Source organism: Piliocolobus tephrosceles, chromosome 9 (genome assembly GCF_002776525.5).
Source record: "Piliocolobus tephrosceles isolate RC106 chromosome 9, ASM277652v3, whole genome shotgun sequence".
In the NCBI taxonomy this organism is placed as follows: domain Eukaryota; kingdom Metazoa; phylum Chordata; class Mammalia; order Primates; family Cercopithecidae; genus Piliocolobus; species Piliocolobus tephrosceles.
In genome coordinates, this window is record NC_045442.1 from 65,243,565 (window position 1) to 65,245,791 (window position 2,227).

At 49.1% G+C, this 2,227-nt stretch overlaps 1 protein-coding gene across 3 annotated transcripts in view; it reads left to right on the plus strand.

Moving 5' to 3' along the window:
- The first annotated feature begins 310 nt into the window (after positions 1-310).
- LOC111537915 overlaps positions 311-2,227 on the plus strand; it is a 31,933-nt gene continuing 30,016 nt past the window's right edge. The window contains exon 1 of one of the 3 annotated variants that reach the window (XM_026455323.1): positions 311-885. In XM_026455323.1, the coding sequence (XP_026311108.1) occupies positions 724-885 (162 nt within the window). In that variant the 5' untranslated portion in view covers positions 311-723. The remainder of the gene's footprint in view (positions 886-2,227) is intronic. The other 2 variants (XM_023205051.2, XM_023205052.2) reach the window with 2 other exon arrangements.

The window sequence follows — 2,227 nt, forward strand, 5'->3', positions numbered from 1 at the left end:
AGACCCAGGAAGTGGCTGCCGTGCTGCTCGGAGCCACAGAACAGGGCCCTTAGACTGGATCTTTTTTCCCTTGGAGTCCGGGAACTCTTTTAGCCCTCTGGTGAAAGCTGCAGAGCCATCTCCCCAGGAAAATGCACATGTGTCATCCAAATTCTGTACCCCTTTGTAGAGGTTCTCTTCCCCATGTTTGGAGGAGGAAGAGGCAAAGTTAGAGAGGTGAATGAATTTCCCACGATTGATGGCTTAGCAGCAGAGGGCAGCAGAGCCAGGACCTCGAGTCCCTGGCAGGTTTAGTGTGTCGCGCTTTCCCTTCCCCTCATTGTCTCCCTGGAGAGGAGGAAGTGGGATGGGGCCCAGGGGGAGCCTGCAGGCACTTCAACAGTTCCACACGGTGCCGGGGTAGATAAATAAACACGGGACAGCGCAAGTACAAAAGGCGGCACTGGCCTTGGGTCCATCCCAGTTCTCATCCTCTCCCTGACTTCTTGATTCCAGTGCAAAAGACCAGTAGCTCTTCTCCCTGAGGCCTAACCTGTGACTTCCTCCTCCTGGGGAAGGCAGAAAGACTTGTCTTCTGGCCTCTAATCTAAGACTTCCCTTTTCAAGCAATGGAAGCGTTCAGAATTTCAACAAGAACCAACCAGTGACCCTACAGTGTCTGTCCTCGCTGAAATCTCAAAGAAAAGTGGTCCGAGTCATTTGTGCCCAGGCTTCCTGGAAGTGATGTCTTCTCAGCGTGAGTCGAGCAGCCAGGACAGACTCTTCTCCCCAGCTCCTCTTGGCTTTAGAGGAGAGACTGCTGGTGACAAAAGGAACCTACTGGAAATAAGTGGAGGATCACCCACAATCTCCCAGCTGCCTCCACCTACAGATAAGGAGGAAAGGGTGGGGAACGTGCTTCTAGTGAGCTGTATCTGAGCCCAGACTCAGGGCTGATCCCCATCCCCAAAGGGCTCAGAAGTGATTCAGGCGGGAGGCATCCTAGGTTGAGGTTCAAGAGAGATATGCCCAGGAGCCCTGAATTTTCTGAGTTGGTGTTCATTTCATAAATGTGATTACCCTTTTGTTGTTGGGTCTTGGTTACTGATTTGAAAAAATTTGTCATTATTAAGGGTCTAGGGCACAGTCCTGGGGTGCCTGGTGTGGGCAGGAGTTAGTGGCTTCCTTGCGAGTATATGTTTTGAGAGTTCTGTCCCCAGCCTTCCCTCTTGGGACTACACTGGTTTCTGTTAATATCACTTCACTGTGGACTTCACTATCAGTCTTCTCTGTTTTCTGTTTTCCTTCTTGCCCAACTTTACCAACCACCAAAGGGATGCCAACTCCTCATACCTGCCTCCAACCAGTTTTTATTTCATGGCCAAATTTTACTAATTTGGAGCAAACACACAGACTGAGTATTGAAGAGTTTGTTCTTTTAAGTTTTCTTAAGTCATTAAGAAATACTCCCCAGCCAGGCATGGTGGCTAATACTTGTAATCCTAGCACTTTGGGAGGCCGAGGCAGGAGGATCGCTTGAGTCCAGGAGTTTGAGACCAGCCTGGGCAACCTGTCAAAAACTCATCTCTACAAAAAAAAAAAAAAAAAAGAAAAAAAAAATTAGCTGAGCATGGCGGTGCATACCTGTAGTCTCAGCTATTTGGGAGGCTGAGGTGGGAGGATCACTTGAGTCCTGGGACTGTGATTGTGCCCCTGCACTCACTCCAGCATGGGGAACAGAATGAGACCCTGTCTCAAAAAAATAAAAAATAAAATAAAGAAACCCCACCTTGGCCGGATGCAGTGGCTCACGCTTGTAATCCCAGCACTTTGGGAGGCTGAGGCAGGCGGATCACGAGTTCAAGAGTTTGAGACCAGCCTGGCCAACATAGTGAAACCCCACTCTACTAAAAAAAAAAAAAAAAAAAAATAGCCGGGCATGGTGGCTCACACCTGTAAACCTAGCACTTTGGGAGGCCAAGGTAGGTGGATCACCTGGGGTAAGGAGTTCAAGACCAGCCTGGTCAACATGGAGAAACCCATCTCTACTAAAACATACAAAAATTAGCTGGGCATGGTGGCAGGCACCCGTAATCCCAGCTACTCAGAAGGCTGAGGCAGGAGAATCACTTTAACCTGGGAGGCAGAGGTTATAGTGAGCCAAGATTGTGCTACTGCATTCCAGCCTGGGTGACAGAGCGAGACATCTCAAAAAAAAAAAAAAAAAAAAAAGGCCGGGTGCGGTGGC